The sequence below is a fragment of the Amblyomma americanum genome, chromosome 7, assembly GCF_052857255.1.
Source record: "Amblyomma americanum isolate KBUSLIRL-KWMA chromosome 7, ASM5285725v1, whole genome shotgun sequence".
Lineage (NCBI taxonomy): Eukaryota > Metazoa > Arthropoda > Arachnida > Ixodida > Ixodidae > Amblyomma > Amblyomma americanum.
In genome coordinates this window covers 86,108,065-86,131,806 of record NC_135503.1, presented here as the reverse complement: position 1 = coordinate 86,131,806, position 23,742 = coordinate 86,108,065, and the positions used below count along the sequence as shown (strand labels likewise).

At 51.7% G+C, this 23,742-nt stretch overlaps 1 protein-coding gene across 1 annotated transcript; it reads right to left on the bottom strand.

Annotated features, from left to right (window-relative positions):
• Positions 1-2,815: 2,815 nt before the first annotated feature.
• On the bottom strand, positions 2,816-23,445 carry LOC144097894 (neprilysin-1-like). Its single transcript, XM_077630499.1, has 2 exons — positions 23,140-23,445; positions 2,816-4,906 (listed from the first exon to the last, which is right to left on the bottom strand). Exons 1-2 carry the CDS (start codon positions 23,443-23,445, stop codon positions 2,816-2,818), a joined length of 2,397 nt encoding a protein of 798 aa, XP_077486625.1.
• Positions 23,446-23,742: the final 297 nt, after the last annotated feature.

Below are 23,742 nucleotides of genomic sequence, written 5' to 3'. Positions count from 1 at the left end.
TTGCTACAAGGCACCTTTCTGAGGACGTACACGTCCTGAACGATACCAGGTTGAGCGCATAGTATGAAGTCGATTTCATTTTAGTCTCATTATTGGGGCTCTTCCACGTCCACTTTGTTCTTTTGTTTGCGAAGAAGTTATTCCTGATCCGTAAATTGTTTCGCTCTGCTAACGTTACTAATAACTCCCCCCCCCCCCCCTCCTGGTATTCTTAAGAACCTATCCCATAACCGCCTACCGCCTGGTCTCCGGCCTGCTCTTGCCTACCTTCGCATTGAAGTTGCCTGTTAGTACAGTGTACAGTGATTTTACCCTGTTCATTGCCGATTTCACGTCTTCATAGAAGCTTTCAGCTTCATCTTCATAGAAGCTGAAAGCTTCTATGAAGATGATCTGGCCATCATACTGGATGTAGACGCGTAGGCCGTCACCACCTTCACTTTGTACCTCTTATTAAGCCTAAATACGATGGCTGCCACACTCTCGTTAATACTATGGAACTCTTGTACGTTGCCAGCTATATCCTGATTAATAAGGAATCCCACAGATAGTTCTCGTCGGTCGTCTAATCCACGATAGCACAGTACATGCCCATCCATTAGTTCGGTATACGGCTCATAAGTCCTCCTTACGTCACTAAGCCCTATGACATCTTATTTAATGCCCGCTAGTTATTCGAACTATTCTACTAGGCTAGCCTCACTGGATAAGGTTCTGGCATTAAACGTTGCCAAATTCAGTTTCCAATGGCGGACTGTCCGGATCCAGAAATTCTTAGCGCCCTCCGCTGCGTCACGGGTCTGACGGCCGACTTGGCCAGTTTCTCCGCAGCCGCTGGCGGCTGAGGGCCGAGGGCTAATAGGCTTGTTCATAGAAGGGTGGCCAAATCCTGCTCTGGCGAGGGAATGCGTTGTCAGTTCTGGTCACCGAAATCAGACAGCACCCTAGGCCTGGATATACAAGTCCGTCGACACGCGGAGTTATTTTTGTAAACCTGGTGGAGAATTGCGTGGCATCGGGCTTCGAACACCGGTGCTCTTTCACGCGAGGGGGATGCTGTTCCTTTACGCCATCCCTGCATCTCTCGTGAGCGCACACATTTAACTAAACTAAGTGAACCCACCCTGAAATGGTTTATTAATACTTTTGCTGTAGTACGCTCCGCTTTTGCTTTAGAAGCAGCGCATTGTCCTTTTGGTTCCAGTGCCGGTATCCGCTGGCCACACACGCGTCAATAGAGCGTGCAGTATTTACTTGCACGGAAGTTCATTCTTGTAACTAATAACTGGATGGTCGGCTGCCTGACTAGGACTTCAAAGCCGTCCCCCGTTTTTATTGGATGCTCATGGATTGTGTAGAGTTTTACTTTTCGGCGCAGAACTGCCAAAGTCGTCAGAAAACAGTAACGGATCACCTGAATTGTGCCGTTACATTGAGCCGTTACATAATCCACCGCATCACTGTCTACTATAGGCGATGAGTGAGCGTTTGGGTATATGCTTTGCCAACTGCCATGTAGTGGCATTCTTCACAGCTGTGCGATAGCATGCAAGCTCCCGCAACTTTCTTCTGCACCATGTTGTGAGAAGCAAATACGTTATTGCAGTAGGCAAATTCGCAGTGCGCATATGAGCGCTGGAAATGCATTTGAGCGTGATCGAAAAAATCCTGACCCTACGACTGTTAGCACGCGTTACAAGCGCATTTGCTCGGCCCATAGAATGAAGTTTAAACAGGCCACTGTAGCCTTCAGAATGCAGCTGACATTAGTCTAAATTTACACCGTGGTACAGATCAATTAGTTCATCGAACCGGACGCAATTCATTCCTTCTCAATTTCATTTTCAGCAGCGACGGAAACAAATAAGCGTCCACAAATTAAGAGATAAGTGCGATTTAAAGTTTCCGCTACAAGAAAAAGCTTATGCTTCATCCACAACATCACTTACTTCGAACAAAACATTTTAACGTCGCATTTTTAGAGGCGCACGGAAAATCGATAGGCCAAAGTAGTATCGCAAAAAATGAGAGCCTTCACTGAGCCCAATACATCGATACGCAGGAATTGCAATGAGTTGATTGCACACAGTCAGAGAACATGGAAGATATAGGTAATTAAATGATGGAATGCGTCACGTCAATACTAGTAGACGTGAAAAGGAACATAAGTAGACTTGTTTCACTATCAGTTTCGCCACGAACTGTCATATTCAGAAAAGAGCCACTGGTGAAAGTACGGACCACATCACGTTGCGCATCTACACTCGTTATAAATACACAGGTCGCTACCGTTCGCTGTCAATGCAGTAAAATATCAGCGATGGTAGTTTGCTATTGCCCAATTGCGACGAAGAATTTTTCACCAATATAGTTGGCATCTTGGACTTCGCCGCAATAAGTGCATTTGTAGATTAAAATTTTGATCGAGAAATGGCACAGTTGCATCCCCAAAATAACGACACGTACACAAGTTACGCAGCCGCCTCGCCTCCCTGCCTAAGCAGGAGATTTCAATTTTTCTAGTTCAGCTTTGATGCTGACTATTGCGAAACATTATGAGTCGCGGCTTGATACCTGATCGCAAAGCTATGGAAAAAAGTGCAAACATATAAGAGAAAACACCACCTGTGATGAGTGAAAGCCGAAACCAAAGGAGAGTTCTCACTGATGGCTTTTGGATTACACAGTAAGTCATGCGCTGGACCAAAACAGTGCGTGGATACATTATAGTCAGTGGTCGTCGGTGTGCGTAAAAATTCAAGCTCATAGTAACTTTGTCAAACTGCAACCATACTCACATCACAAAGGTCTCGTATCACTCGAAAAGAGCGCACTTATATGCTGGGTTCATTCTAGAGCCTTCTGGGCAGCGGAAGGCCTTCGCAAAAGCAGCAGAATTGCGCACAATTTTGTTGCAGTCAGCCGCGAAGGGGTTCTTGACGCCCTTTCGGGCACAGGTCATGTAGCAGATTGTCATAAAAAATACCTTTTCTTCGGTGAGCTCGGTGCTTATCTGCGCTTGGCTCCCAGGTTCACTTGCTGCGTCCAGGAAAGCGGAGTAGGCTATCTGCAGCGCCGGTATTTCAGGAAACACACTTTTGCCACTGTCGAACTCACTTGAATTGAGGCACGTATTTTTGGCCTCGAAAACCGCGTGTGAGGTCTCGCTGAAGAACGAGTGGACCAGCCGTCCGTCGGGGTGCCATTGCAGGCCCTCCTGGTCGAGCGCCTTGACCAATTCTAAGGCGACGGAGAAGCCAAACCCGCCGTAGAACATGGCCGGAGTGCCTTTGCCATAAAAAAGTGGGCGGGCCACAGCTGCGATAGCGACACCTATAGCGTTGTCTGCATAGTCGTACTCGAAATAAGGCAAGCCATAGTTTTCCGGCATCCCAAGCACTGTGTCGAACTCCAGGGTTCTACTGATCGTTCGAATGCTCTGGCGCGATTTGATGAAGTATTCGCCAAAAGACTCCTGTTTTTCTGGAAACGCGCGAAATAATTCCTCGAGGTTTGTCTCATTGAGGAATTCGGCGGGAGGCCACAGCCGCAAGCTGGCAGCGCGAAGCTTGTCAGTGGCCAAGGCTTTGCTCTCCGAGTCCAGCCAGCTGGAATCGTTGACCAAGTGCACAGCCATCGACACGAGGCGGTCAAAGCCGGCGTCGACCAGTTCCTTGTCGCTCTGCGTCAGCCGGGACGCAAAGCGCAGTGTTAGAAGTAGCACCCTGTAGGGTACCTCGATGTGGAATCCGCAGAAGGTAGGTCTGAAGCTTCTGGCTGTCCTGCGGTCGCCGTAACGCGCCACCAGGAGGCCGCTATCAGACACTGGCGCATAGTGTTGAACAAATTGCCACCCCAGAAAATCCAAGATCTGAGCGTTGGTGTACTTCTTGAACAGATTGCCCACTGTTTGCAGGAAATATACGTTGGTCGTCACAACAACGTCTTGCTCTGTCAGTTCGGGGCTCATGGCGGTAACGTTCTTCAGCAGCTGGAACCATCGGCTGGAGCTTATGTCGACCGTGAACACTTCGAGCTCGGCTATCGGGAACACGGCTGAGTCTTTTGGCGATGCCTGTAACGCTTCTTTGATAGCCACAAAAATGTCGCCCTCCATGTCGGCTGTCTCAAGCGCCCGTTCTTTGCTGGCTGTTTTGGTGTCGCCGAAGAGGGCTGTGTAGAAGTCCATCCAGTACTTGAAGTAGGCGTCCTTTCCGTCTCTTATCACAGCGCGGTGCTGTTGATGGTAGCGGGTGATCAAAGGAGCCGGCGTCAAAATAATGCTCCTCCTGCCTTTGTGTCCGCCTTTCCGCACCAAGGACGCTCGCACCTCGAACAAGAAGGCGGCCTGCCAATTGTAGGCCAGATTGACGAGCACGCCTAGTGCGTCAATATCTTGTTGCGGTGGATTTGGCCAAGGTAAGCTGAGATTGTTGACAAATCGCCGGAAATCCATCAAGTTTGTTCCGTACGTAGAGGAGTTGCTCATGCAGGACTCCAGCATGGCCAGTGCTTTGTTGGCCACGGGGAACGTTTTGGATCCTTCCTGCAGAGTTGTTTTCATGTCTAGGAGCCACGAGTAGACCATGTCTTCCATGGCGGAGGCGTCAAAATCTCTAACTTCTTTGCTTCGTTTGGGCGGTGACCAGTTGTAGCAAACATGGGCGCTGAAGTCATGGCAGGGGTCGAACTTTGTGTCTCGCGTCTCAGTAAGGAGGGTTGCGTGTGAAAGACAGTCGTCTGTCACGCAGTAGCTGTCCTTTACTTTCGTGGTCTTCACAGGCATTAGGAAGAACAGGGCGACGAGAACAAAAAGTATGGTCCCTATAACAGCGAGGCTGATGACAATCTCTTTCTTCAGGAGCAGGGCTGCGCCACTGCAGAAGGTCTCCCGTGGACTCTTCACCTGAAAGGGAAGAGGAGCTTTGTATGAATCGGCGCATAACTGCTGGGTTATGACATTAAGATGCAGGTGTCCTTTTCCGCCCTACCCCGCATTCGAATGTCCTGCTTGTGTTGAAGGAAACATTGTACTCGTTGAAACGCGATGACTTGACAATGCTTTTGCAGGAGCAATCCTAATCGAGGTGGCTTTGGCAAAAGATATGAGTGGCATTTTTACTTTTACTGGGTTATATGATAAGGAATTACTTCTACGTATGGAATTTCGGGTAGAAGGTAACCACATTTTTGTTGTCGAAAAGCATATAGGAGATATCGTATTGAAGCACTGCACTAGTTTTAATTAATTTAATTGCGAGAGAGTGCAGATTGTCGTCTCACACAAACTTTCCGGGTGTCTGGTCGAGAGAAGTCACGTGACCTTTAAACGTTATCACAACATACCCACTCTGGAAGCTGGCAACCTGCCCGCCAGTTTGAGTAAACTAGATACCGTTGCGGAATTCGACGCGATTGCAACCCGACCATCGTGGTTATGCTTATTAGCATTACAGGAGCTCGAGATGTTCAACGTGGGTCTCACAAGCCTCAACCGATGGCTGTGTTTGAAAGAGCCAAATGGCTTGAGAGCAGCGCATCGCTTAACCGAAACACCACAGCGCCTGCATTCGTACGAGGACTAACTCGGCCTATGAACGTGATTGCGAGGGTCGTGACTTCATCAAGACCGCATAATGGCTAGTAGACAAATGGTAGAGCACAGCCAAAGTTGGAAATTTGAAGACCCACAAAACTGGAACTTGGCCCAGCCCCAAAAGTGAAATATAGTGTATTAGTGGTGAATAGTGGGTAGGATAAGGTGGTGGAATTAGTCGGATTAGTGAAATTTCATGTAATAATACAATAGGAGGTACTTGAACATTCCAGAACATGATGACTCATGCAAATCATACAAAAGAAATGCACCCGGTTTCAATGTATTTTTGGCGGGTTAATCGAATAAGCATTCTATACTCATACCAGAAAGCATTCTATAAAGGGGTTGAGACACCAAATTTTGAAGCTATAATAAGCTTGTTATGGGCTTCCTCTCTATGTAAGGTTACGCACAGTGAAATACTGGATGCAACAAACGCTTAAAAATTTTTTATTTCAGCTCCAAAAAGTTCCTAAATGCTCTTCCTCACGATCTAGACCCATCGCTAGCGTTATAGTTGGTGACGTAGAACTGTTGAAACATATAAGTGAATAGTAGTTACATCACAGCACAGTAACATGACGTAGCCACCTTAGTGACGTACTATGAACTCTGACGCGCGACATCGGCGAGGCGCTGCGTTGGCGGCTCAGCGGTCGGTGTGCTGATCGGCATATATGGCGTTGCTGACGCACCAGCCGGGCACCGTATATCGGCGGTCGAGTGAAACCTTCATGTCGATGAGACGGTTACTTGTTTATACCTTCTCCGTAATACGAATAAGCGAAACGAGCGACTACATTTCATATTTTCACCCTTAGGCTCACCAGCAGTATGAATAGGCCTTGCGAGTCCGCCGGGTTCGTATGTGCGATGTCGGTGAATGTGCAGAGCGAGTTCACCACTTTTAGCGAATACAAATGGTCATCGAGCGTAGTTTTGACAACAGTGGCCTGAAATCGAGGGCTGCTTACCTCTTACGATGCAAATACCTCGAGCGGGAACCGCCGCTGCTAAGCGGTGTGATCCGGTCTGTCGACCAATGCTGCAGGCGCCCGCGGCGGCTGCTAGCAGTCGTCGGCGTCGCGTGAGGGCAACAGATTACGCCATTTTATTTACCGAAAATGGGCGCCGAATACTCTTCTGGATAAATCAATTTAAATTCAAGTACTGGACACATCAGAAAAAGCAACAAAGCAGTTACAACCAGTCAGAAACGCCGGTCCTACGCGGTGTAAACAACCTAGCTATGAAGCGCTGCCTAGGCTGGCGCTCGCATTCTTCGGCGATTCTTGCAAAGTTATCGCAGTGCGCAAACAAGTAAATGCACAAGCGGCGCAAAAGAGAAGAGCTTGTTTAACCTGAGTACAACGGATCTTGAAGTTCATGCCGAACGAACGTGCAGTTGCTGCCTGTATACAGATGCAGATATGTAAACAAAAGTAGCGTCCAGAAGCATACAGTCGTCGTCATGGGCGCATTCTTGGGGTAGTTACATACCCGAGCGGTAAATGCGCAATCCTGTACAATTTTCTGGAAGCATCCATTTAGCGAATACATGGGCTGTTTGCTAAAGAAGCAGCATATTGTCACCGAGAAATGGTTGACGTAAGCAGGGCTGGTTTACTTGCATTACTTATATGCGCAAGACGTTGGGACGCTCAAGGCAGCAGGCAGCACGAGAGATGAAGACGACAAAGCATCTGGCCTCGAGATGGCTCAAGGCTTGCCAACTGCCAGGAAATGCAGTTTAGCCGCGGTATGGCGCCACTAGAGGAGTTAGTCATGACATTTAATGAAGAGGGCGGCGAGCATAGAATACAGGAGTTCGTGCTAAAGGTAGTGAATGAGTACAAGTATCTTGGGGTGTGGATAAATAACAGTGTTGAGTATCTGACAGAGCATGAAAAATATGTAATGAATAAAGCTAGTAGGAATGCAGCTGTCATGAAAAATAGGGCACTGTGGAATTACAATAGGTATGAGGTGGTAAGAGGGATCTGGAAAGGGGTGATGGTCCCTAGCCTGACCTTCGGGAATGCGGTCCTGTGTATGAGGCCAGATGTTCAAGCAAGGCTGGAAATTAGGCAACGGGGAGTAGGGAGGTTAGCTTTGGGAGCACATGGCAATACACCAAATCAGGGGGTACAGGGTGATATGGGATGGGCGTCTTTCGAGAGCAGAGAGGCTAGCAGTAAGATAACATTTGAGGAACGATTGAGAAGGATGGAGGAAAAGCGGTGGGCTAGGAAAGTTTTCAGATACCTGTATATAAAGAATGTTGACACGAAATGGAGAAAGCGAACTAGAAAATTGACAAGCAAATATCTGGACAGCAGTAAGGGGGCAAATCAGCAATTATCGGTTAAGAAAAAGGTTAAAGGAACAGAGAGAGCGTTGTGGAAAACAGGGATGCTGACGAAATCGGCACTAGAAACATACCGGACCTTTAAACAGGAAATTGTCAAAGAAAATATCTATGATAATTGTAGGGGAAGTTCTTTGTTGTTTGAGGCCAGGACTGGAGTTTTGCGGACTAAGAAGTATAGAGTCAGGTACCAGGAGATAGACACTTTGTGCATTGCGTGCGGAGAGGAGGAGGAAACGGCTGAACACTTGATACTTTTCTGTAAAGGGCTTCACCCTACAGTGGAAGGCAGCGGGGCTGACTTACCCAAGGCATTGGGGTTTAGGGATAGTGAAGGGAAAGTGGATTTTAAGAGGTTAGAAGTAACCAAGCGAAGGTTATCTGATTGGTGGCTAAAAGCAAGACAGGAGTAAAATTTCACAAGACATGGCTAGGTGGCTTGAGCCACCGCCCGATGTAAAGGGTTCAGCCGTATCCATCCATCCATCCATCCATCCATCCATCCATCCATCCATCCATCCATCCATCCATCCATCCATCCATCCATCCATCCATCCATCCATCCATCCATCCATCCATCCATCCATCCATCCATCCATCCATCCATCCATCCATCCATCCATCCATCCATCCATCCATCCATCCATCCATCCATCCATCCATCCATCCATCCATCCATCCATCCATCCATCCATCCATCCATCCATCCATCCATCCATCCATCCATCCATCCATCCATCCATCCATCCATCCATCCACCCATCCACCCATCCATCCATCCATCCATCCATCCATCCATCCATCCATCCATCCATCCATCCATCCATCCATCCATCCATCCATCCATCCATCCATCCATCCATCCATCCATCGTAGTGTGGCATTGCTCCCCTTCTCTGAAAGACACCGACTCGGTGTGGTAGCAATGAGAGGTAGGACCACAAGGGTAGTCGCACATGTCTGGCGTGTGGTGTAGACACGCGCGAGGGGCTAGCGGGCGTGGTACGGCTTCATCCGAGCGACGTGGACAACTTCGGAGGTCGGCCGTCTAGAAGAGCGAACTGTTCCTTGGGGGAGAACTTCGTAGGTAACTTGACTGAGCTGGCGGAGCACCTCGTAGGGGCCAAAGTATCTGCGTAGAAGCTTCTGAGAGCGTCCCCGCATGCGGATTGGGCTCCACACCCAGACTTGTTCGCCGGGCAGGTAACGCACATTTCGGTGGCGGAGGTTGTAGCGCCGAGCGTCATGAACTTGCTGGTGCCGGATGCGCTGTCGAACGAGTTGGCGGGCGGCCTCAGTGTAACGAACAAGTTGGGCAGCACTCATAACAAAGAGGGTAGCGCTAGCAGGAAGCAGCACTGCAACCAGCATGGTTGTGGCTTCGCGACCGTGTACTAAACAAAATGGAGTGAAGCGTGTCGTTTCCTGGACCGCAGTATTATAGGTAAAGGTGACGTAAGGGAGTATGGCGTCCCAGTTCCGGTGGTCCGCGTCGACATAAATGGAAATCATGTAGGCGATCGTCTTGTTGAGCCGTTCGGTGAGGCCGTTCGTTTGAGGGTGGTAAGCGGTTGTTTTGCGGTGACTGGTGCCGCCCAGGCGCATAACCTCCTGCGTAAGGGCCGAGGTGAACGCTGTTCACCTGTTAGTTAAAACGATGGTGGGTACACCGTGACGAAGCACAATGTTTTGAATGAAAAAGTTATCAATTTCGTCAGCAGTGCCACGGGGAAGAGGTTTAGTCTCACAGTATCGGCTGAGGTAGTCGGTGGCGACCACAATGTAGCGGTTACCCAGCGAGGACTCCGGAAATGGGCCGAGTATGTCCATGCCGACTTGATGGAAGGGGACCTGAGGTGGATCAATAGGCTGCCGTAGGCCGGCTGCCTTAGTCAGCGGCGTTTTGCGACGCTGGCACTCGCGGCAAGTTTTTACGTAACGCTTCACAACTGCAGCAACCCTGCACCAGTAGTACTTTTGCCATATTCGTGCCAAAGCTCGACAAAAACCCAGGTGACCAGATGATGGGTCATCCAGGCTCGCCTGCAGGACTTCGTCGCGAAGGGCCGCAGGCACGACGAGTAGATAGGCAGCTTCTGTGGGACTGTAGTTTTTCTTATAGAGGACGTAAACAGAACGACGACAGCCCGCGCGATAAGATTCGCGGGGGAGACTGAGCGCTTCGTTCTAGATACTCAATGAGGCGCCGTAGCTCGTTGTCGTCTGTTTGGTGTTGAATGAGAATGGATGTGGAGATGGCGCCAAGAAAAACAGAATCGTCGTCGGGGCCAGCTCGGTTGTCCGCGATAGGAGCACGAGACAAACAGTCGGCATCACTGTGCTTCCTACTAGGCTTATAGACGATGGCGACATCGAATTCCTGAAGTCGAAGGCTCCAGCGTGCAAGCCGTCCCGAGGGATCTTTGAGGTTCACCAGTCAACAGAGCGAGTGGTGGTCACTGACGACCCTGAAAGGGCGGCCATATAGGTACGAGTGAAATTTGGCTACTGCCCACACAATGGCCAGGCATTTTTTTTCGGTGGTGCAATAGTTCGCCTCAGATCGTGACAAGGTGCGGGTTCCGTATGCGATTACGCGTTCGAGACCATCCTGCCTCTGCACAAGGACCTCGCCGAGGCCGATGTTGCTGGCGTGTATGTGTACTTCAGTGTCGGCTGACTCATCGAAGTGTCCAAGGATGGGCGTACTTTGGAGACGAGTGGGAAGGTGTTCAAAAGCTTGCTGTTGCTCCAGGCCCCAGAAGAACGGTTCGGAATCTTTCGTGAGTCGTGTGAGGGCTCAGCGATCTGGGAGAAGTTCTGCACAAAACGCCGATAATAGGCGCAGATACCAAGAAAGCGGCGCACACTGCGCTTATCGGTGGGCACAGGAAAAGCAGCCACGGCAGCAGTCTTATCGGGGTCTGGGCTAACCTCTTTAGCGCTCACGATGTGGCCCAGAAACTTCAACTCTTCGAAAGCGAAGTGACACTTTTCAGGCTTCCGGGAAAGGCCGGCCTACCGAATTGCTTCGAACGCAGCGCGCAGGCGTCTCAGGTGCTCTTCGAACGTATCAGAGAAGATGACAACATCATCCAAGTACACGAGACAGGACTGCCATTCCAGATCGGCAAGAACGGTATCCATCATCCGCTGGAAGGTTGCAGGAGCCGAGCACAGGCCGAAAGGGAGCACCAAGAATTCGTATAGGCCGTCCGGTGTAATAAAGGCGGTCTTTTCCCGGTCGCGTTCGTCCACCTCGATTTGTCAATAGCCGCTTCATAAATCTAGCGATGAGAACTACTTGGCGTGGCGCTGCCGGTCCAGGGAGTCATCAATACGCGGGAGAGGATAAACATCCTTTTTTTGTGACTTTGTTTAAATGTCTGTAATCAACGCAGAACCGTAGGGTTCCATCTTTCTTTGACACTAGAACAACAGGCGACGCCCACCGGCTCGTCGACGGCTGTATCACGTCGTCCTGGAGCATTTCTTGAACTAAGCGGCGAATGGCATCACGCTCCTTCGAATAGATCCGGTAAGGCGGCTGACATAACGACCACTGGTAGGAGTCAACTCTAAATCGGTGCTTTGTGAGCGGTGTCTGCCTAACCTTGGAGGTCGAGGCAAAGCAGTCGCAGAAAGACTGGATAACACTTTCGAGGCAGCGTTTCTGATTAGATGGGAGTGTGACATTCCTTGTGTGCTGCGAGGTTCCGCGTTCCACGGCGCGGCGTAGACGGAGACCCAGATGACAGCGGCATCATCAATTACCCAGCCATGCACTTTGAGTGACGACCAGAACGAAGGGACCCGCCGCCGTGACAGCGGCATCATCAATTACCCAGCCATGCTCTTTGAGTGACGACCAGAACAACCGGACCTGCCGCCGCCGCCGCGGGGAAACAGGCTTTATCCTCCCCAATTTGCGTGGCCGTTCCAGGTGCGGCCCTCCCGGGCACATTCCAGGACAAGGGAGCTGTCAGCGGGCCAGAGCGCGCCGTACCACAGCCGACGCTATGCGCTACCGCGAAGACAACATTCTTTCCCTCCTTCCCCTTTCGACGTGGGCTATCGCCGGGAAGGCACCCACAGCTTCCCGCCGTGCCTCGTGAACAAAAGCGCATTCCCAGAAGGGCCGTGACGGACACCTGTCATGGCGGACAGGCAGTACTCGCCAAGAATGTGGAAAGACAGGCGCTAGTGAATTAGCTCCGAAGAGAGAGCCTGTGTATACTCTCACTTGAGAGAGAGTGGTGGCGTTTTTGTTGTTTATTTAGTTTGTATTGTTAACAGACTCTGGGTTCGAGGCTAAGCCCAACCCAAGGGGTTGTCCCCATCTCGCATGTTATTTTGGATTGGAGAATTGATGCTTTGGGCGGGCCACTGGAAATGACCGCCCTTAGTCCTTTGTTAATCAAGTGCTTAAAAGCACATGTAAACGGATGCAGTCCAGTCTGAGCTGGGGCTCCATGCTTAGCATGTAATGTGATGCTACTTAGGCACTAACCTGCCCGGTCGATGAGTAAAGTAGTGCAAAGTTTGTTCTTTTGTAAATTCAGTTCTGCTTTTTCCAGTTTAACTCTCTGTATATGTATGTTGTAAAATTATGCTCTGCTGTCATCATCTACAAGCTCGCCTCCTGTTCATCTTCCAAGCCGAACGACACTAGAGGAAGGGTTTGTGAACCATCCTCGAAGAAACGGACGACTATTGCAATTCTACTGCATACACGCTCAGGACGACATCGTTCGCGAAGAGGGCCTTCAGCGCCGAAGCCCAACGGCGTGCAGCTTCTGCCAGCAACCGCTCGAGCCCAACTCCGGAGCCACTCCATCGGCCCCATGAAGTCGTCGGCACGTAAGCTCGGACGCCCCAGCCTCTGATGTATAATCTTAATCATGTGTAATTATTGAATATACCTGTTTGTTTAAACTGAGCCATACGGTGTCTCTTTGCCTCTCCGTCCCGTGTGGACCTGCGCATTATGGGGGTCATCACACTGGTGTCAGAAGTGGGGTCTCAAAAGCAAATGTCCTCTGAATGCTGCGACATTCATGACTTCAAAATTGTAATCAAAAGGGAATCACGGGACTGATTGTGGGACTTTTACCTTCATTTGAGAGGCTTGAGGCACCGGAGGGCTTGAAAAAAAAATGTCTTTATCTGAGAGAGCTCCCACTCCACAGCCGTCGCTCGGAGCAAGCATGCTGGCATTAGGAAGCGTCATTCCGACGTTTACGGGAGATAAGACAGGGGTTCCAATCTGCGATTTCTTTTCCATGCTAGAAGAGATTGGGAAAATGGGGGGATGGTCCGATGCTCAAATGCTGGGAATGGCGAGGTGTAAGATGGCAGGAGCTGCTCATGATTTTGCATGGCGAGACGAAAAAGTAAAATCCACAAAATCATTTGCGGAATTTAAGAAGCTCGCGTTTGAGCATTTCGACACTGAACCACGTCACGTGCGGGTACAGAGGTTCCGTGACGCCGGACAGATGGTAGGGGAGGACGTGCGAACATTTGCGTCGCGGCTTCAGCGCCTAGCGCACGATACGTTAAGCAGGGAGGAGGAAGGAGACCAGCTTAAGAAGAAATACGCGGAGGATATACTTAAAGAGGAAATTACCGCTTTGTTCGTGGCTGGTCTGCAAGACCCCGTGCGCCGGTTCGTGCTCTCGCGCAAGCCGAGCAATTTCGACCAAGCCGTGGAGGCCGCATTGGATGAGGAACAAAATGAGGCGTTAACGACAGCCGCAGCGAGAGTACGCGTCATAGAGAGAGCGGTGCTCAACCCTGAGGTTGCTCTCTTGACAGAGCGGTTAGATCGCTTAGAACAGCTGCTATCTCAGCAGGTAGAACGCCAGGGTGAAGCGCGCGCTCAACAGCGCCCATTCGCGGGAAACCGGAGACCGCCACAAAGCTACAGGCGCGGTATGCGAGATTTTAAAGAAATCGTATGCTTCGCTTGCCAGGGTCGCGGACACATCGCCAGGTTCTGCCAAAACGTGCGCCGTGGGGAGCCACAAAGAGAAGCAGGCGAGACACGCCCTAAGCAAGCCTACAGCGGGGCTCCAGATACCGAGTCAAAAAACTAGTTAGTCCTCCCCAGCCTGAGGAGCGTGGGGAGGGAGCAGTAGATGATGAGGTGGTGGTAGTTTGTGTGGCCGACGAGGCATGCTTTGTTGTGCGTTGCAAGTTAAATGGTTGTTGTATGGAATTGTTGATAGATACGGGGTCAAAGGTGACATTGCTTAAGGAGAGCAGTTTTAACACGCTTCGAAGGAAGGGGGACCGCGAGGTGTTGGAAGCGTCTGGTGGTATGGCAACCAAATTTGTAGGCATAACGGGGGATCCTCTTGGCATAAGTGGACTCTACCGGTTACACTTCTCTCTCGGCGGAATTGCATTGGAGCACCCCTGCTACGTATGCCCGGACACGGTGTCTCTGCCAAACGGAGTGTCAGGTATATTAGGGCAGGATTTTTTGAGAAAAGGGAAGGTAGTAGTCTCATTCTCTGAGCAAGAGGTTAATGCGGGCGGCTCAAAAGTTCCGTTTTTGAACAGGAGAGGGGCTGAGATTCGCATTACCGATATTGACACCCGTCAAACAGTGGGATCATTGGAGAAGGTATATTCGCGGGTTGCCGTCCGGCTGGTCGAGGAGGCGGTCGTCCTTCCTTGGTCGGAGCACATTTTGTACGCGTTTGTGCCTTCAGATGTAGAGAGCGGTGCCGTGGGAGTGCTTGAGCCGGTCGACTCTCTCAGCAATGGCCTGAAGGCAGCCGCGTGCCTCGTGACAGTTAATGACGCCCACAGAGTGCCCCTACGGGTGGTTAACTGTAGCCAGCAGCCACTGAGCCTTCCCAAGAACAAAACATTGGCTTTCTTCACCTCTGCGATAGAGAAACGTGAGCCCACCGATACGGTACTCGCAACTGTAGAGCATGCTAGTCCTTCGGCTGCTCCAAAGGTGTCGTTCGATCTTTCTCACGTAAAATCCAGGGAGAGGGAGGCTCTGGCTGGTTTGCTGAACGACTACTCGGAGGTATTCGCCGCGTCCAACCTGGATTTGGGCTGCTGTGGCGTTATAAAGCACAGGATAGAAACCGGCACTTCATCGCCCGTTTACCAGCGTGCGTACAGGATTCCTTACTCCCAACGTGAGGAGATGGAGCGGCAGGTGCAGGACCTGATTGATCGCGGCATTGTAGAACACTCAAAGTCACCCTGGGGAGCACCAGCACTATTGGTGGAAAAGCCAGATGGCTCGTATCGATTGGTAGTGGACTACCGCAAACTAAATGCCGTAACTCGCATCGATCCATACCCCATCCCCAATATACAGGAGACGCTTTCTCAGCTGGGCTCTGCCAGGTACTTCACGGTAGTGGACATGGCGGCGGGATTCTGGCAGATAGCAATGGATCCGGCAGATGCCGAGAAAACGGCATTCAACACGCCCTCAGGGCACTATGAATGGAAAAGAATGCCGATGGGTCTGGCCAACAGCCCTGCTGTCTGGCAGAGAACCGCTGATGTTATCCTGGCAGGTCTTCTGGGGAGGCTGTGCTTCGTGTATATGGATGACATTATCATATACAGTGACAGTTTTGAGAACCATTTGCGCGATATTGAGCAGGTTTTGGTGCGACTAAGAGGAGCGGGTCTCAAGCTGAAGCCCTCTAAGTGCCAATTCCTCAAAAACGAGGTGAAATACCTCGGGCACGTTGTTTCAGCTGGCGGCGTGCGACCGGACCCTGAGAAACTAAGGTGTGTCTCGGATTTTCCATCCCCGACTAGCGTCCGCCAGGTCCGGCAGTTTCTCGGCCTGATCGGTTACTACCGAAGGCACATAGAGGAGTTCGCCAAGCTCGCTAAGCCGCTCACCGCCTTAACAGCCAAAAATGTCGCCTTTCGCTGGGACGAAAACGCGGAGGATGCTTTTGGGGCCCTGAAAAGGAAGCTAATGAGTGCACCGCTGTTGCGCCACCCGGATTTTAATTTGCCCTTTGTTATGGCCACAGATGCGTCAAAGTTCGCAGTTGGTGCCGTGCTATCTCAGGTTATCGAGGGCAAAGAACATCCCATTGCTTTTGCTAGCCGACAGCTGAGCCCCACAGGGCAAAAGTACGGAGCTACGGAAAGGGAGTGCCTCGCCGTTGTCTGGGCAGTAAAGCACTTCAGATGCTACCTTTACGGCCGCAAATTCAAGCTAGTCACAGACTGCCATCCTCTGAAATGGGTGATGAGTGTCAGGGACCCTAGCTCGCGACTCGCTAGATGGAATCTACACCTGCAGGAATACTGCTTTGAAGTTGAGCACAAGTCAGGAAAGACGCATCTGAATGCTGATGCACTCAGCCGCACAGCTGCCGTGGCAGCTATAGATGAGTTTGTCCCCGTAGTCGACCCCGCCGAATTACGCACAGAGCAGTGCAAAGATCCGGACCTGAAGCGAATAATCGAAAGCTTAGAGGACGCACCGTCTCACCCCGAACAGCTAGGTTATTTCATTGGCAAAGACGGCACCCTGTGTCGGCGCACGAGGCCAACCAGGAAAGGGAGACCAGAGAAAACCGCTTGGGAGAGAGTCGTCATACCTCGGTCGTGGACAGAAAGGGTTCTTCGCGCGTTTCACGATGCGCCATGCGCCGGTCATTTTGGCGTAGCGAAGACACGCAGGCGTGTGGAGCGTTTGTACTTTTGGAGTGGCATGCGACAGGATGTTAGAGACTACTGTGCGAAGTGTCATTCCTGTCTCGAAAGAAAAACACCCAAGGGACGAAGACCAGCTCCAATTCAGCCGTTCCCTGAGGTTTCGGCTCCCTTCGAGCGGACAGGTATGGACATAATGGGCCCATTGCCCACGACCACTTCCGGAAACAAGTACATTTTAGTATTTGTCGATCACCTTTCAAAATACGCGGATGCGGTAGCACTCCCAGATCAGAAGGCAGACACGGTTGCAAGAGCATTTGTCGAACAGATCGTGCTCCGACATGGACCCCCGAGGCAACTCTTGACAGATCGGGGAACGAACTTCGTGTCGCAGCTAATGAGGAGAGTTTGCGAGCTGCTTAAGATCGCTAAGAAGCAGGCAACACCGTACCATCCGGCTTGCAACGGCGCGGTGGAGCGACTGAACCAAACCGTGGCCGGGTTCCTGTCGCATTTTGTTTCGCGCGACCAGCGGGACTGGGACTTGTGGCTCCCGTATGCAATGTTTGCCTACAATTCCGCAGCACACGAGAGCACGGGCGAATCGCCATTCTTTCTTCTCTACGGCCGAGACCCGGACCAGCCTAGTGAAGTGCCAGAGGGCCCCCGTCGTGTCCCATACGCTTCACTGGACGACTATAAGGTTGAGCTAGAATCGCGCTTGCAAGTGGCGAGGGACATCGCAAAGGAGTCCTTAAAGAAAGCGGCGAAGCGCAGGAAGGAGGTGCACGATCGCAGTGCTAGAGACGCGCCGTTTGATGTGGGGGACAGCGTGTACATTGAAAACTGCCAAAGGCAGATTGGGCTAGCTCGTAAGTTCCAGACGAAGTGGAGAGGACCGTGCGAGGTTGTCGAGAAGCTTTCTCCGGTAAACTTCAGAGTCCGAGACGTGAACCGGCGTTTGATAAGGATACACGCAAATCGCCTCAAGTCGGCACCGGTTCAGTATTCACGAAATGAGGAAGGGAAAGCGCGGATTTTGATGGGGACAGAAGTGAAGCGGAGCGCGCAGATAGTTCGCAAGAAACGCCCTCTCCTGCATTTGTTCGGCAGGCGCCCGAGGTGACGGCCGGAATGCCACCGGATTTACTTCATGCATTGCTAGAAGAAGAAGCGCGCGAGGTTGCCGCGCAGATAACGCCAGGAGAGGCTCCTGCCACGAGCCCTCGCGAATCCCAAAGCAGACAAAGGGGCACAGACTTACTTAGTATGACTCATGAAGGCCGATATCCGCTGCGAAATCGGAAAGCTAAGTCGGACTAATGGCGTAAACAGAGCGGAGTTGTGAACTGGTTAGAATTGTGTAATGCCGCAGCTCATAACATTGCTATATGCGTATGTGTTAAGTTATCGGAGTTAATAGTTAAACCTTTCTGTCATTAAGTAACACCTTCACAGGAGAGCATGCGGAGCGCATGCAGAACCTGCCCTACTTCCTTTCGTTATCTATATTTTTGTCTGTGCCGTGATCGTGCTAGAAGTGGGAGCTCCTTTGTAACTGTGGTAAATTTATTTCGTCCAGTTTGGACTAGAAAGGAGAGGCTTGGGTGCTGAGTTTCATGTTTATCTGTAAAAGAAGATCAGTGCTGCCCCTGCAGACGCCAGTTATGACAGCGGAGGCATTGGTGTTGTGCAGTGGTGTTGAGTGCAGCGAAAAGTGTTTTGTCGGACGCACTGTGCGAGGCGATTCAGAAAGACAAGGGGAGCTGCAGGGACTCAAATGTTCGGAGAACATTCTTCTGGAGGGTGAGCGAGTGTGACATTCCTTGTGTGCTGCGAGGTTCCGCGTTCCACGGCGCGGCGTAGACGGAGACCCAGATGACAGCGGCATCATCAATTACCCAGCCATGCACTTTGAGTGACGACCAGAACGAAGGGACCCGCCGCCGTGACAGCGGCATCATCAATTACCCAGCCATGCTCTTTGAGTGACGACCAGAACAACCGGACCCGCCGCCGCCGCCGCGGGGAAACAGGCTTTATCCTCCCCAATTTGCGTGGCCGTTCCAGGTGCGGCCCTCCCGGGCACATTCCAGGACAAGGGAGCTGTCAGCGGGCCAGAGCGCGCCGTACCACAGCCGACGCTATGCGCTACCGCGAAGACAACATTCTTTCCCTCCTTCCCCTTTCGACGTGGGCTATCGCCGGGAAGGCACCCACAGCTTCCCGCCGTGCCTCGTGAACAAAAGCGCATTCCCAGAAGGGCCGTGACGGACACCTGTCATGGCGGACAGGCAGTACTCGCCAAGAATGTGGAAAGACAGGCGCTAGTGAATTAGCTCCGAAGAGAGAGCCTGTGTATACTCTCACTTGAGAGAGAGTGGTGGCGTTTTTGTTGTTTATTTAGTTTGTATTGTTAACAGACTCTGGGTTCGAGGCTAAGCCCAACCCAAGGAGTTGTCCCCATCTCGCATGTTATTTTGGATTGGAGAATTGATGCTTTGGGCGGGCCACTGGAAATGACCGCCCTTAGTCCTTTGTTAATCAAGTGCTTAAAAGCACATGTAAACGGATGCAGTCCAGTCTGAGCTGGGGCTCCATGCTTAGCATGTAATGTGATGCTACTTAGGCACTAACCTGCACGGTCGATGAGTAAAGTAGTGCAAAGTTTGTTCTTTTGTAAATTCAGTTCTGCTTTTTCCAGTTTAACTCTCTGTATATGTATGTTGTAAAATTATGCTCTGCTGTCATCATCTACAAGCTCGCCTCCTGTTCATCTTCCAAGCCGAACGACACTAGAGGAAGGGTTTGTGAACCATCCTCGAAGAAACGGACGACTATTGAAATTCTACTGCATACACGCTCAGGACGACATCGTTCGCGAAGAGGGCCTTCAGCGCCGAAGCCCGACGGCGTGCAGCTTCTGCCAGCAACCGCTCGAGCCCAACTCCGGAGCCACTCCATCGCCCCCATGAAGTCGTCGGCACGTAAGCTCGGACGCCCCAGCCTCTGATGTATAATCTTAATCATGTGTAATTATTGAATATACTTGTTTGTTTAAACTGAGCCATACGGTGTCTCTTTGCCTCTCCGTCCCGTGTGGACCTGCGCATTATGGGGGTCATCACAGGAGGTTTGGGTTCACGTCAGTTTTTATGGGAGTGGTTGGTTCCTCCACTCCGGACAAAGCGTGCTGTCCCGCGAATTCGCTGAGATCCTCGAAATACGCAATAGCTGTTCTGCCAGGCAAACACTGAGGTTCACAGTCAAAACTGGTCACCAAGAGTTCGGTTCGGATATTGTTCAGTTCAACAATTCCTCGAGTAACACAGACTTGCCGACCAAGGAGCAGCGACATGTTGGTTTCCGCGATGCCACGAATGTGGTGCTGTTATCGCAATCTACAGTAAAAAAACATGCTGGATCTTGACGGGATCAAAACGTGGTCGTCAAAGACGCGTAACTTAGTCCTGCGTGGCTCGGGATCAGCGTCAACAGGTGGTTTATTGAAAAATGGCACGACCAGCTGCTGAAGGTATGACGGCACCGTACTCCCGAAGGAAATCCAAGCCGAGTATAAGGTCATTGGAGCACTCGGGCAGCACAGCAAAGCAACCAGGGAAAGTAGCACCGCGGATCTGTATTCGTGACGTGCAGACGCCAATCGGCATGACCACATGGCCGCCATCGGTGCGGATCTGCGGTCCAGACCAAGGGGACAGAACCTTTCTGAGCGCCGTGGCTAACCAACTGCTCATTACAGAAAAATCAGCGCCGGTATCCACAAGTGCGGTCACATCACGGTTATCAGCGGCTACTGGGATTTCGGCAGACGCCAGTCGGTCACAGCATGTCGTCGTTTAGGTCGTGAGGTCAAGTAGTCGTCGGTCGGATCGTAGCCGTGGATCGTCGGATGGAGGCTCTTCACTTGGTACAATAGCGGCGGCCCTACCCCCGGAGGACGCCATCTTCAGTTTCCCCGATGTGGGGACGTGTCTCTGAACTGGCCAGAAGACGACGGGCGGCTTGGCGAGGAAAACCGCCTTGGGGATGGCGATCGGGACTGGCGTCGTTGCGAGGTCGATGACTGCACATTGTCGGCCAGATATTGCTCGATGTCCCGCGGCCGTTCTCCGTAGCGCGTTCGAGGTGCGTCAGGAGGAAACCCCCGCAAGCCCATTCTGCGGTAGGGGCAGTGACGGAGGATGTGGCCGGGTCCCCCCAGTGGTAGCAGAGTGGCCTATTGATTGGCGTACGCCAAACATGCGCTTTTCTCATGGTGGACCCGGACTCCTGCGGTACGGCGGGTACAGCTGCAATTGCATACCGCAGTGGAGGCACAGGAGTGACGGGGGAAAAGGCTTGCACCACTGGCCCAGGACGGCTTTGTAGCGCTTCACTGTATGTCATCACGTAGGGCGCCGGGTGCGGAGCTGGTGGCGGCTGAACAACTCACCGGACTTCATCCCGGACCACGTCCAGTATGGCCGCGACGCTGGCCTGTGCAGCTTCGAAGCGAAGTTTCTCGAGTTCTTCGCGTACCAGGCTCCTCATAAGCTCTCAAAGCTCCTCAGTAGGTAGCGACGTAGGCGTACAGTGGTGAGCGGCTGCTACACTCGCCTGACGACCGTAGTGCGCGCCACGTTCCTGCAGAGAGCGCTGCATGCTTGTTGCGTCCTTGGCAAAGTCGGCCACTGTTCTTGGTGGGTCACGTACTAGTCCGGCAAACAATTGCTCTTTTACGCCGCGCATTAAGTGGCGTACCTTCTAGGCCTCGGGCATACCAGGGTCGGCGCGACTGAAAAGTCGCGTCGTGTCCTGAATGAACATGGCGACGCTCTCGTTCGACTGCTGCGACCTCGATTGCAAGGCGATTTCAGCCTTCTCCTTTCTTTCGCTGGTGTTGAACGTGGCTAAGAGCTCTCGGCGAAAAACCTCCCAGTTTGTGAAGGAAGCTTCGTGGTTCTCATACCACGTCTTGGCCGAGTCCTGTAGTGCGAAGTAGACTTTCCGTAATTTGCGCTCGCCGTCCCAGTCGTTGAAACCCGCCACATGGTCAAAGCTGGTCAACCAGTCTTCGACGTCCTCGAACCTCTCCCCGTTGAACGATGGGGGCGACCGAGGTGTGTGGAGGACGAACGGCGGGGCATTCCCGGAATGCTGACTTTTGTGGCTAGCCGTAGTCGACGTCATGGCCCTTGCGAATGTTGTGAATTGGCCGAACTCGGGTTGTAGGCCTCGCAGGCGGCGGCTCGCCTTGTGGACTGGTGTTTTAGCCATGTCTTGAGGGCTGATGTCAAAGGCGTCCTCGAGGTCAGCGTACATGGACCGTTACCCAGCTGCTCCACCAAAAATGTCACCGAGAAACGGTTGACGTAAGCAGGTCTGGTTTACTTGTGTTACTTATACGCGCAAGACGTTGGGACGCGCAAGGCTGCAGGCGGCACGAGGGATGAAGAGGACAAAGCATCTAGCCCCGAGATGGCTCAAGGCTTGCCAACTGCCAGGAAATGCAGTTTAGCCGCGGTATGGAGCCACTAGAGGAGTTAGTAGTGTGGCAATATATCGTTAAATCAGCAGCCACGGGACCCTGAGCAGCCATGCGCAGTACGGCTGCTCGGGCAGAGCGAACTGAAGAAAGGGTAGGAAAAGTGAGGCATCGTGTCGCTGTAATGCGACCAGGGTCAGCTACAGGCCACCGACACAGACGTCCGCCGAGTATCGGCGTCGGCGTGGCAAAGCGAAATACAACGAAGAAACCGCGCTGGCATACGTGGTACACCGACTGAGATCGGCTGAGGCGAGCCGCTTGGTTTCAGGACTCGGTGTAGTCACTCGCTCGCTTGTCTTTTCTCAGCATATCGCAGTACCGGCCAAGTTTGCCGGCACACGACTTCGAGAGGCCCTGCTATGCACAGCATGTGTACGAGAGCAGATGACGCAGCAATACGTGCGTCACAACTTTTGGGGCCCATGTGACCAGGGTTGCTGCTCTTTCATGATAGTGACATCGCAGAACACCCCGGCGCTCAGAAACCGAAACCGAAATCGTTCACTATAAAGAATGCAATAATAAATTATTTACCGCACATATATGAATTGCACAGCGTGTATCACGCTTCCCGGGGCAATACGCAACGCTTGAAACAAAGAACACGCCAATTAAAAATTTGATGTCTCCACCTCTTTAAGAATGTGGTTAAGAAGCATCCAATATTTTCTCTTTACATTTCATTTTCTGTTGAATTTTATATTTTCAACTAATTTTTTTCCCGATCCAAAACAAAGCATAAAATTGCGAATCATCCTCTGCTGTAAACAACGCTCCTATTCCGCATTGTATGACTCAAAGCGCCCAACTCAGAAACGACACGAAGCTAGGGCTGGCGTGAGTGCGCGACGACATAATATATTTCTCGACCGCTCCGTCAGGAAGCTGCCCATACAAAAGCAGACGCAACCCAAGATGCTTGAAGAGCCGCTGCATGAAATGCTCAAATTGGCAACTTACGATGTCGGCCAAATCGAAGTTTTTCAGGCCAAGCCAATTGGGGCTCAACATGGTGGTTCTCCTTGGTATCACCTTGGTAACCTTGGCCTGAGATTCTCGTGGCGCGGCAGGTGCAATATCCGGAACTAAACCAGCGGCTGCCAGGTCACGTGGTGGGGCGTCGGCGTTCTCCGGGTAAGCCATGCTAGTCTCGGCCGCGCCTTCTTTGGTAGACGCCGTGGCAGGAGGGCCAGGAGGTTGGGTGCTGGCCACCGAGGCAAGCACGTCCTGCTGCTTTGCCGCTTCACGCACGGGAGCCCCATCCATGCCGGAGGCCCCTCGGATGGTTTTTTGACGCGAGTGCTTTAGAGATGAACATTTATCTCCAGCTTGCTGCGATGGTTGAGTGTTTGGGACTGGTTGAAGAGACAGGGCTTTAGGACCACCAGCGTCGCTTGGCTTTGCTGTCTTCGAAGCGGGATCGTCTGAGGATGGCCCCGTTGTTTCCACTTTGATGGTCGCGCCCTTCAGGCGGCTGCTGGTGGAACTGCCGGCTAATGAGCGTCGACGGCGGTTGTCGGCAGTACTCACTGACGACCTGCGAGGTCTCTTAATGGACGATAC

What these genes read in the sequence shown, in the direction of transcription:
- LOC144097894 (XM_077630499.1), bottom strand. Translation starts at nt 23,445, where the DNA reads ATGGATGGGGCTCCCGTGCGTGAAGCGGCAAAGCAGCAGGACGTGCTT. An exon ending in ACTTCGATTTGGCCGACATC is followed by an intron (nt 4,907 to 23,139) that starts GTAAGTTGCCAA and finishes CTTCCCTTTCAG; the next exon opens with GTGAAGAGTCCACGGGAGAC.